The 10,794-nt window shown below is 51.5% G+C and overlaps 1 protein-coding gene across 1 annotated transcript; it reads right to left on the reverse strand.

The window, feature by feature from the left end:
• Positions 1 to 1,795: 1,795 nt before the first annotated feature.
• On the reverse strand, positions 1,796 to 5,194 carry LGALS1 (galectin 1). The gene is made up of 4 exons (XM_062620599.1): positions 5,046 to 5,194; positions 3,808 to 3,887; positions 2,390 to 2,561; positions 1,796 to 2,003 (listed from the first exon to the last, which is right to left on the reverse strand). Exons 1-4 carry the CDS (start codon positions 5,052 to 5,054, stop codon positions 1,860 to 1,862), a joined length of 405 nt encoding a protein of 134 aa, XP_062476583.1. The 5' UTR covers positions 5,055 to 5,194; the 3' UTR covers positions 1,796 to 1,859.
• Between the last annotated feature and the right edge of the window lie 5,600 nt (positions 5,195 to 10,794).

Below are 10,794 nucleotides of genomic sequence, written 5' to 3' on the forward strand. Positions count from 1 at the left end.
GCACCATGTCTCTGCTAAGGTTGAGGAAATCCCCAACTCCAGACTGTGCCAATACCACTGTATAAACTGGGCCAGGTCCATTTAGCCTAACATGGGTCATTCCCATATGGCTAAACTCTCTTCTTATCCCCAGAAAGAATGGCCTCATTCACATTGCCCCATGGAAAGACCCTCCAAGCCATGCTGTCCCCCGGCCATGCCTATGCACAGGGTGGCAATGTTAGATGTTGTGTTTACTATTATAGATGTAGACCTAAAGAGTGGGATGTGATCACAGAATCATGGAATGGTTAGGGTTGGAAAGGACCTTAAGATCACCCAGTTCCAACCCCCCGCCATGGGCAGGGACACCTCACACCAGACCATGTAACTCAAGGCTCTGTCCAACCTGGCGTTGAACACTGCCAGGGATGGAGCATTTACCACTTCTTTGGGCAGCCTGTTCCAGTGCTTTCCAGAGCAGACTGGCTTTGGGCAACATGGGGCTTCAAGAGAGATCCAGCTGCAGAGCCTTGAGTTGCGTGTATACCCCCTGTATTTCTGCCTCCCAGCTTAAAAGCCCATCTTGAGCCCGTGTCTCTCTCTTCCCCCCCAGCCCCCCAGTTCTTCGCAGCCAAAACTTCCTCTGCCATGGGTACCTGAGACACGGGACTTGGCACAGCCTCATGAAATACAGAGCAAGAACAGGAAGTGCTGCCGCTGTAGGGGCAAGTCCCAGTGTTGCAGCTACTCTGCAACTGCTTAATGAGAGGTTTCCACCCAGCCAAACCTGTGGGGAGTGCTTGTAAGACATCAAGTTGTTGGTGCTTCATGTTGCTCATGGCCAAGCCTGGAAAGGAGGACACAAAGGTTGGGTCCTTCCATCCCAACTGCTGTGCACTATGGAAATGGCAGTTCCCACTTCTGCCATGCCCACCGGCAGTAGTCCTTGTTCCCATAGTAGCATTAGATTGGGAGAGCCCCAGAGGCAGCTGCTGGCTCATACCTTGGGTAGTGACCCACAGCCCATTGAGAACTATGCTGCAATACCAAACATGCCTCATTAGCTCCACACTTCTCCAAATCCAGACTCAGTTTACACTGCAAAGTGCTCAGGCTCATTTGAACTAATACAAGTGGAGGGGTAACAAAAGCATCCTTAGCATCCCACATCCCAGCTGGGCATTACCACCTCTCCCAGCTCCAGATGGACCAGAATAAAAGCAGACCTCTCCAGATCACCACCCTCCTGTGCCACATCAGCATTTGTGCTTCTGCAGTTGTTGGAAGAAAGGAGTTGGGTGAGGACCCCAATACCTGCTCTGCCACACTGAGGCATCCCTTCCTACTGCCGCTCCAGGCAGCAGTAAGAGGCCCCAAGAAGCCATAGGAGAGCTGTGTCACAAGTAGGATGAACTTCTACAGATGGGTGCAGGCCAAAGCTAGCACAGCTGAGGATTATTCCCTCATTCCATGCCCCACTAGGTTTACCTAGCACAGCAACTCAAGGCTGCCCAGTTTAGGGAGTGAGAGTTAATAAACCCAGTTTACTCAGGAAGAATAATGAGCCAGTCTAGACCTCAAGAGCAGGTGACTTTGCCTAAGGGACCCTTCCACTCTCCTCCTCAGTCACACCTAACCCCATTGTTTGTCCCAAGCCTCTCCTTGGGCTTTCAACCCTCACCCTCCTCTCCATGACTTTAAGACTGGCACAACATCACCCACATATGTTGGCTACCCTCCTTCCCTCGCCCCTCCAGCAAAGTGATCAACCCACATGGACTTGCAGTATGAAACAGATTAGACTGAGACTGGGTAGGACAAAACTTATTTATTGAATGATATTTCTGTATCTTTGCAATGAAGGGGTGAGAGAAAAGTTATTCCCAGCTGAGGGACTGCAGTGTGAAGTCCCCTTGTGTATCAAAGTAGTCAAAGACAGCGAGACCAAGCCGGTTAGGGAATGTGAACTGGTGGCCTGGCAGGTGGACTGTCACATCATTTGGGTTGATGCTGAAAGTGATCTGCAAGACAAATGGAAAAGTCAAAGAAAGCTTCTGCAAAGACACCCTCAAGCTTTTCCCCTCCACAGTGTTACTGTGTCACCCTCCACTTCGCAGGGTGAACATGCTCAGTAGCATAACCTGCTCTTCAACAACGGGACTGTTATTCTGGTCTCCCAAGAGATGCCTATTCCCTGCTCTGTTCAATAGTAACAACCCTTTGAGCTAGATGGGGCTTGCACCTTTGATCCCCACCCTCTGTCCCTGCTCAAAGCCCTGGGTGGTAGCACTGGCCAAGCAGGAGAAGCCAGCCACCTCCTATACAGGGAGTCCCTGCCGTTGGGTGCCTTGTGCCAAGCACTCTTCCTTCACCATGTCGTGCACAGAGAGCGCATCCCAGGCCTCACCTCTGCACTGCCCCCCTTCTGGAAAGGGAAGACAGTCTCCCTCTGCTCTGTACCCCACTCTTCCACCTTCTTTGAGTTGCACACGATGGTGTTCACATCACCATGAGCATCAAAACGAGGGTTGAAGTGAAGCCCAAGGTGGGAAGCATCCTTCCCCAGATTCATCACAAAGCTGCAGAGAAAGAAGACATCAATACTGTTTTAATCAACACTGTGGTAGCATGCTGCTCATCGCCATGAACATCTCCGAGTCTGTTGCTTTACCAGCTGAGGGTAACCAAAGAGAAACCCTTTGCTGTGCTGGTAAGGGGTACTCTCCTCTACTGGGGGGATAGCCCCACAGTACCATCCCTGGGAAAGGCACCACTTGGTTTCCATGAAGCCTTTAACAAGAGAAAGGTTCAGCACTCAGAGCCCTGAACAGGGAGTTACCCGACACCCAAACCAGCTCCCAAGAAATCAGTTGCTTTCCACAGTTTCCTCTCAGGCCCAAACAGTTAGCTGGCTCTGCATCCTGCCTGGCAGCCACTGCCTTCCTCTCCACCCTGCAGGCAGCTGTCATAATTACTATGTCATTAGCCATCCCAAAGCATCTGCAATGGCAGCAGGAGGAAGCAGATTCCCAGCCCAGTGTCCACCTTGGCCCCAGGCCTCTTACCCAGATGAGAGGAGACATTATTTGGCAAGGGAACACCCAGGAGGCTTCACTGATGCTAACGTGCTTCAAAGGCACTGGGAAGAGCTGGGACATGTTTCCTGGAACACCGCTAGTGCTGGTACAGCACCTACAGGCTCCACCTTACCCACCAAAGGACCTCACCAACCACAGACCTGCACAAGGGCTGGGGCTGCTGTGGAGCTTTCCCAGACACCTTGATCCCTGCACATTTAAGGATGCTTCCTTCCCCACTGGCATCTAAGAAGCATCTCCTCTGGGTGAAAGTGAATTTCAGCACCCCAAGATGCCTTGCTGCAACATGCAGCCTTCCATCTGCACCATAAGCTGTGGCTGAGAGCATCCGTGGAGCCAGAGCACCCAAGACCTCCCAGCCACTTGGGTGATGCAAGGCACTGTAAATGTGTTCCTACTCCTGGAACATCTTCATGCAGGGGAGAGGATGTGGCTGTGGGGATGCAATTGAACCAAATCAGATACACAAAGCTTCTGTTTCCTTTACCCTGCTCTGCAGAGGATATGGTCAGTGCCAGTGCACGCAGCTGGAGCTTCACATCTGCTTTGGCTTAGCCCCTTGGCAGTACAGTGCGTCTGCAAAGTGCATTAGGCAGTGACTCACTGCGAAGCACTGGTAGTGTTAACCCCTTCCAAAGCCACTCCTCTCCTACCCAAGGGAGGGATTCCTTTTGTCCCCAGCCAGCAGAAGACAGCTCAGTGTGCTGCCCCGCACAGCACAGCTTACCTCTTGGCGCTTGGAGCGATCTTCCCCTTGACAGTGAGGCGCTGGCCGGGCTTGAGACCCAAGTTGGTGCACACCGGTCCCTGGGGAACATGGAGGCAGAGACATTAACTCAGTACCTGCTGGCTCACTTTTACTCCCACTTGGCAGCTCTCCTTGCTGCCTTGCAAGTGCATTGCTTTGGACCACTGGAGACAGGGAAGCTCCCTTCCCCTAGGGCACTGCACCAGTGACATCCCATAGACATGTGCCCAATTTCCCAACCTTCCTCCTGCCGCTGTCATCAACTTATCTGTATTTCACAGCAGTAAAGCCTAAGTAACTGCAAGCTCCCATCACACCCACCCTGCTACAAACACACCTGCTTGCCTTGTGGGCCTCACCATCCCACACAAGCCTGGCTGCACATGGATGGAGCCTCCACTCCCTTCCATAGTTTGGATTTGAACTTCAAGCCTTGCCCATGTCCAGGGGCTCAGACAATTTGCTCTCCATCTTCCAAGAGCTGGAGTGTTTTCTGTAGTCTCAACATTTGCAAGAGCATTCTCCTGCTCCATGTGCATACCTTTCCCCACCTTCTCTCTAGAACTAAAATACCCTGGTAAACCCCTAGGTACTCATTTTCTGTCACCACAGAGGAAGACCCCAATACAACTAAGAATCTTTCCCCCATCCCACTTTAATAAGTCTGCACTTGGGACACTCCCTGGTGAATCACCCTCTGTCTAATGAAAGATTAATTAATCAAATGACTGCAATCACTCTTTTGACAATCATCTACCTGGCGGTCCTTGGCACTCACAGAAGGACACTACTGTAGAGCACATTATTTTTGTAAGAAAGGAAAGTAGCGACACAGTGACTCAGTAAAACCTCGGCCAAGAAGCAAGCAGCAAGACTGCCCAGAAAAGATGCTTAGAGAGCAATAAGCATTATGGCAACCGCTTCCCCAGAGCAAAGCTGCTGCGAAACAGGTTACCCCAGCTTGGGAGCCAACCCAGCAAGGACCCCCCCCACGTTACTCCTAAAGGGATTCTGCAAGGACAAAGAATCATGTCTGCCAGAAGAAATAACAGCCACCCCTCTGCAATGGATGCAGCAGGCACCCAGCTCTAGCAGACCTTCTGACACAGGGGCTGAGGAGGATAGCGCAAATACCATCACACCAAGCCAACACAGCACATTCCCACTCTGTGAAGCACCACCTGCAGCAAAGCTGCCCCAGCCCTTCCTCTACTCACGCAAGACATGGTGCTGCTCTGCAGGGTAATGCTCCTGTTCGCCAAGGTGCAATAGTACCAGGCAAGTAACTGTAGGGGCCCCACCCTTGTGTTTAAATAGATGGAGAGCTCAGTTGTCCCAGCCCTTCTCCATCCCAGCCACCAATCGCAATGGAGAGAGGGTGGGAGGGCTTTGTTTTGGAGGGAGGGAAGGAGGACCTAATAGGCAGAGCTGCCTCCTCCCTGTCCTCACCCAGGCTCCTCTCCAGGATGCTAGCCCCAACCCTTCCAAGCAGGCTGCCTGCCGGCCGCTCCAGGAGGCGATCCAGCTGTGTGTGGCCATGAAGCCAATGGAAAATAGTTTTACAATGAGTGTTTTACTATCCAAGGCTTTTATCCCACATGGAAAACAGTCAGATGGATTTGAGACTTGGCGGGAAGGGCCTGGGAGGAGGGCTGGGCTCTTCAGCTCCAGCTAAATCAGGAGCAGGAGAAATAGCGCTGTGCACATAGAAACTCTTTGTGGTGCAGGTGAAACCCCAGGGACAGAGGACTGAAGCTGGATCCAGGGTCATGAGGCTGTGCCTAGCTGCCCACCCAGCCCTTACTGCTCACTCTTGTAGGTACAGGAACCAGAAAAGGGAACATAGTCCTTACTCAGCAGAACCCCTAGATGCCCTCAAATCCATGCAGTTCATCTTGGCTGTAAGGCATAGCAAACCAAAAGGAAGCCGTCTTGGAAGGGTGGGGAGGAATTATCTAGGAAAGCTTAGTGCCTGGCTCTTGTGCCTACCCTGGACACAGCTGGGGGCTGAGGAACAAGGGGATGGGGGCAAAACTATCACAATAAGCCATAGCATCTATAAGGTCCTTTATCTGCCTCCATGTTCTCTTTATAGCAAGCATGATTCACTCTGGGTGAAAGGATTCCTTTGGAAAAAGTTACCCAATTACTACATGGCTCAACTGTAATTAGGCTGAAAGAGGAGGGAAAAAATTCAGGCACCGGGCCAAGCTTGTGGCTTAAAGCTCTCCTTGTCTTGCATATTTGTCTCTAAATCACAAGACTGTGATTTCCTTAAGGGCCCCAGAACTGAAACTCACTGAAGCACTTTCTTCTTCCCTTTCCATGGGGCCCATCAGTTCCCCTGCTGCTGAGGACATGATGGTCCCCAGCCATCTTACCCCTGTCAAGCACAACCCCAGAGGCTGTCAGTCCTGGGTATTTGCCATCAATGCCAGCAGAATCTCCTGCCCGCTGGTGTTGGGGAGGGCATGATCAGGCTCCAGCCTTCGGCCAGGTTGCTGATCACCCCATGACACAGGGGGCTGGAGCAAAGGCCAAAGTGGTCTTCTCTGCTCTGCCATGGGCACTTCTTTCCCCCTTTGGAAACCTGCCTCAGAGTTCAGCCCTTGAGCCTGATCCTTTCCATGTGTTGTGGGACGCGGAGGAGTGCTCTACAGTAACAGGAGAAAAAGGAACTAGAGACAGCTTCTTCTCTGCTCGGGATATGTGTGTAATTAAATCAATTCATTTTCAATCTAAGGTTTTGTGAGACTGAACCCCTTTAAAGGACTCCAAGGTGCTTATCTCCAAGCAGATAAGCTGCTGCTGGAGCCACGGTCTAGCTGGTTGCAGGAGCCGGTCTATGATACCCTTGAGGCCCTTCTTGTTCCCTTGAAAGAATGTTGGACAGGGAAGGGAAGTGTGTAAATATTTGCTCACTGGGAACTGGAGATGGGGAATGCCATTTAAGATGTATGGGGTGGGTTCTTTGTTTCCTACAGTGTTTCTGGCAGCTGGGCACTGTAACCCAGCCTACTAAGCTACCAGCTCCTTGAGTCATGCCTGTCCAAATGCTGCTGCAAAGATTAGAGACCAGCTCATGGATAGCGAGGGAGGGGATACCACACCAGAGGAGACACTGGAAGGGCTGTTCACATAAAGCAAATTCAGCCTTCAGACTTGAGTCCACCTCAGGCAGACTGTGTTTCTGTGACGGAAGTCCAGGAGTCTTTGCTGGCTTTCAAAGAGCTTTGGATTAAATGTCATTTGCATGACAGGTTAATAGCATGGGCAAGGGTACCTTGGGGTGTCCCACTGCCTGTAGGCCATGGGCTACCTCCATCACTATAATGTCATGTCTCCCTTCCTACCTCTGGGTTAGAGGTGAGGTGATGGGGATCTAAAGGTCCAGGAAGAGCGTCCTTACAAGGTAAGGCTGAATTCAGGTGAGGGAAGGTCCCTGCTCACCCTGATGATGAAGGTCTCTGCTTCAGCACACTGATGATGCAGAGGTGCTTGCCCATTGTTTTCAGCACCAATGTGGTGTAGGAAGAGCCACTGTGGGTTGAGGACAGAGCCAGGCTGGCTAGAGCTCGCAGTCCTCACCTGCTGTCACCATATCCCTTATACAGTGTGTGGCTGGTCAGCCAGCTAGAGGATGTGCCACCAGGTTGTCAGCCCATCCAATTTGTAAAGGATGGACCTGAGGAAGATGAGGACAGATCATAGCAGACCTTGGTGGCACAGGCTTATCCCACTATGTGGGAACTCAGCAGTGGGATAGGGCTTTTCTCCTCCACCTTTCCAGTCAAGCTATTCCTCACCAGGAGAGCTCTCCTGCATCACATTGCAAATCCTTACTTTGTATTAGAGGGAGATCCACTGACCCGCGTCGTACCTTGTGAAGCAAAAGATCTTTGCCCAAGCCAAAGGGAGTGAATGGTCCTGTGCTGTTGCTGCAAACAGTGCCCATGGCCATGCCAAACTCTTGGCCAGAGGCAGCTGTGAATGTGGAGAAGGGAGTAGTGTCTGTGGGATATTACTTCAGCAACGTCTCATCTGTGGTTACGAGGGTGAGGCCGCTGGTGTTTGCATCTGCACCTGCTTTCTCCAAACTGGGACTGTGTGTCCTTGGACAGGATGGGGCCAGGAGGAGCGTGCACAAGAGCCTGCTGCCATGATGGGGCAGACCAAATTCACAACCAGCATGTGTGTGCAAGGCCAGAAATCACAGCAAAGGCCCCACTGCCCATGTCCTATGCTAGGGGTTATGCATCCCACTCAGGTCCTGACCCTGGGTACCTCTGCTGTGGCCCGTGCTTCAGTGACAGGCTCCTGGAGCTGCCCTCTTGCTAGCCTTTCCTTGCACAATGTCCCTGTCTGCTCACTCCTTGCTGGAAAGAGCAAATTGCCTTTGTATGGTGAGAAATACCAGCCAGCCCTCAAAGAGTCGCTGCTGCTGTTGAGGCCTGAGGTCATCCCTTGACGCTGGCTGTGACCAATCATTCCCATAGAAGGGACTGGACATCCACATCTGCAGCTAGGGTTGCCCATGATCTTCATTGTGGCTCTCCTTCCAGGGCCTCAGCCTTCTTCCTTGACACCCCTTGACACCCTCCTTGACACCCAAAGAGCCTGTGCTGATCTCTCCATGCTGAGATGGCACGGTTTCTTAAGCTCCCAGCTTTCCTCATGGGCATCCCCTCTCCTTCCAACCTCCAAGCTGCAATTCAGCTTAGGTTGAAGAGGGAAACATGATTGCCAAGTGTGAGTTTCATCACTGAGAGTAGCTTTGATTTAGGGCCTGCCTTCTGGTCTGGCTGATAGGCACTGGTATGGCTCAGCATACTGAGACTGGTCCTGCGTGCTGGGGGCTGGAGTCTAACTACTGCATGTTGTGAGGTTGAATTGAGCTGCTGGGTGGCTCTAACCAAGGTGGTTTGGCAACTGCCAAAGAAATAGCCAAGTCAGGCAAGTGTCTGAAGCAAAAGAGGGAAGTTCTGCCCCAAGTCTGCTTGTGAGGGATGCGGCGATAGATGGGGCATCCCAAGTCATGACCTTGGAAAGGGCTCGGCTGAAAAACACGTGGACTACGTGACCAAAGTCCACCTGTATACATTGCTCTCCAGCTGGCAAAGAGAGTTTCAGCTGCAATTACTCCTTCTGTGATTTGCAACATCTTTCCACTGGGAGAGCGTCTTTGTACCTGTTCAGCCACTTTGTGTTATGTGGGCTGTGGTATTTTAAATTCAGGATTAGGTGCGCTAAACTCAGATTTATTATCTCGTGGACACAGAGCCTCACATCAGGAATGAACCACAGCAGGATCTCCCAAGCTTCGCTTGCTGAAACATTTCCAACCACATCCAATTTCCTGGATTAGAAGCCGACTGTGAGGCTCCAGCTCCTGCTGACTCCAGAATCTCTGCTTTCATTAAACCAGTATGGAAATATGTTCCCCAGTAGTGAAGATAATTCTGCAAATGTTATCAAAGGGTACCTGCACAAGGTGAATTATCCGGGTGAGCCTGAAGTTACAGCTTGGGGAAGCGGGAATGACTCCTGCTCATGCTAATAACACTGGGATGTGTCACACACACCTCCAAGTGTACCCCAGCAGCTCCCCAAATCCATACTCCCCACCTCCTATCCTGTACCTCTGGCTGATCGCATTGGGCTCCACCTCATCTCTGGGGTCCAAACCCTCCACAGGTTCAGTGGGGAAAGGAGTGCTCCTAGTCTGTCAGATGGGGTGGCATCCTGACAGTCTAGGAAGGCAAGGAGGGAGCCATAGGCAGCTTGGATCAACCTGCGTCAGACCATGGAGATGGGTGGCCCAAGCCTTTCAATTGCAGTTCCACCATGCAACGACAGCGAGAAGCCACCTACTAATCTAGGTTAGCTCCTCCGCCTGGGTGATAGCAGGAGGACTCCTTGCCTGACGGCGCTAGAAATACTGACAGCACAGCAAAAACGTGCCAAGCCTTTGGTTAACTTGGACGTGAAGGATCCTGACTGTGAGGCTGGAGCAGCAGGGTTAGCAGATCTGTAATCCCAGCCAGGCAGTGGCTGCTCAGGAAGGCCTCAGGCCATTTGCACCTCAGTTTAAGGGCACTTGGCCCAGGGTGGCACAGCAAAGGTGAATCAAGGAGGGCCTGATGCTTCTTGGTTTTGACACAGGGAGGTTGCTCGCAGTGACACAGCCTGGACTGGGTGGTTGCTGCACGTAGAGTATTGCCAAGAGCTGCAAATGAAGGTGAAGAAAAGCCTTGCAGCAGGTCAGGCAATCACTGCTGAGCCAAAGTGGGACAGCACACCAGAGCTGGGAGGTGAATGGAGTGAGGCTTAAGATGTCCTGTAGGTAAAGTACAGTTAGGGACCTTGTAGAACTGTGCCACACAGTTTGAAACCAGTGGTATTTTTCTCATTTAAGGAAAATGGTAAATCAGCTTCTGACTAGTGGCATGGATTTCCAATCTTCTTTAAATATTTCAAATTGGAGAAATAGAAAGGAAAACAGAAGTGAAAATTCAGTTGGGGTGCAGCGTGTATTGTTCAGGCTGTGCAAGCACTGCAGGCAAGGCTTCAGACCTAACCTTTAAGAAATGAGATGTTTCAAAAGCAGAGCTGTAAATGCTGGCTATAGAGGGGAAAGCATTGCCACCACTTGTCTGGACATTGGCTAATGACTTCCAGGCGGCCTGAAACACAAGCCCAGTGCCACCACTGCAGGAGAAGAAGGAAATATTGTGCTAAAAGATGATTCTAAGACTATTCCTGGGCTGCTTGGTTAATGCTGGGTGTTCAAGGGCAAAGAAATGCAGCTCAGTGCGAGAGGGTCAGACGTTTTGGCACTGACGTGCTGAAGCAAGAGAGCTGCAGGCTATCGGCTGACTGTGGCCACCGGCTCTGCACTGCTGTAATACCCATACTGGTGTCCTTGCGGTGCCTTGGAAACCTGCTATTTGCTGAGCTTATTTCAAG

Source organism: Pezoporus occidentalis, unplaced genomic scaffold (assembly GCF_034315485.1).
Source record: "Pezoporus occidentalis ecotype Australia unplaced genomic scaffold, CSIRO_AGI_Poc_V1 ctg221, whole genome shotgun sequence".
NCBI classification, from domain to species: Eukaryota; Metazoa; Chordata; class Aves; order Psittaciformes; family Psittacidae; genus Pezoporus; species Pezoporus occidentalis.